Source organism: Sinocyclocheilus grahami, unplaced genomic scaffold, assembly GCF_001515645.1.
Source record: "Sinocyclocheilus grahami isolate Dianchi unplaced genomic scaffold, SAMN03320097.WGS_v1.1 scaffold1270.1, whole genome shotgun sequence".
NCBI lineage: Eukaryota > Metazoa > Chordata > Actinopteri > Cypriniformes > Cyprinidae > Sinocyclocheilus > Sinocyclocheilus grahami.
This window is the reverse complement of record NW_015506449.1, coordinates 300788-301387: the sequence shown is the minus strand read 5'-3', so window position 1 is coordinate 301387 and position 600 is coordinate 300788. Positions and strand designations below refer to the sequence as shown.

Below are 600 nucleotides of genomic sequence, written 5' to 3'. Positions count from 1 at the left end.
TTTATTAGGCTGCTGTCACTTTAAGACCTAATGCACGGATCCAATACACTGACACACATCCGGCTTCTTTCTCAGCTGTTTACGTTCACTCAAGACATAACTGACCGTGTTAACAGAGATACTCAACAAAAGGGTATTTTTACGTAAAAGAAAATACCCTGACACACATACACACCTGTCCTCTGAGAGGATGATCGTCCTCTCCGCGTGCCGCTCTCCGTCTGCTCCACCTGATCAGACAACGTCATTAGTGACACACACAGGATTTCTGTTGAGATCTGCTGATGAAATGTTTCTGATCCGTTACCGTCTCAGAAGTATCTGATGACTTCTGATCCTGCTCATCTGAGACAGATGCAGCGCCTGCATCGGACACATGGGTTACACTGAGACGTGCTCCACACACCCTCCATCAGAAACACACACTCTTTATCATCACTAACCTGGGTCTGTAGAGTCCATCTCAGGCTCCTCTGCATCTGTGGTGAGTGTCTGCGCAGACTCAGCTGAGTCTGTCTCTTTTGTGTCTGCAGTGAGTGTCTGCGCAGGCTCAGCTGTGTCTGCAGTAACCATTGGCGTGGATTCAGCTGTGTCTGCAGT

General features: G+C 48.3%; 1 protein-coding gene across 1 annotated transcript in view; it reads right to left on the bottom strand.

Annotated features, from left to right (window-relative positions):
* Positions 1-594, bottom strand: part of LOC107568666 (biorientation of chromosomes in cell division protein 1-like 1) — a 7194-nt gene extending 6600 nt beyond the window's left edge. The window contains exons 1-4 of the mRNA XM_016254643.1: positions 444-594; positions 308-363; positions 144-230; positions 54-75 (exon numbers count right to left, since the gene is read on the bottom strand). Of these exons, the coding sequence (XP_016110129.1) occupies positions 54-75; positions 144-230; positions 308-363; positions 444-573 (295 nt within the window). The 5' untranslated portion in view covers positions 574-594. The remainder of the gene's footprint in view (positions 1-53; positions 76-143; positions 231-307; positions 364-443) is intronic.
* Positions 595-600: the final 6 nt, after the last annotated feature.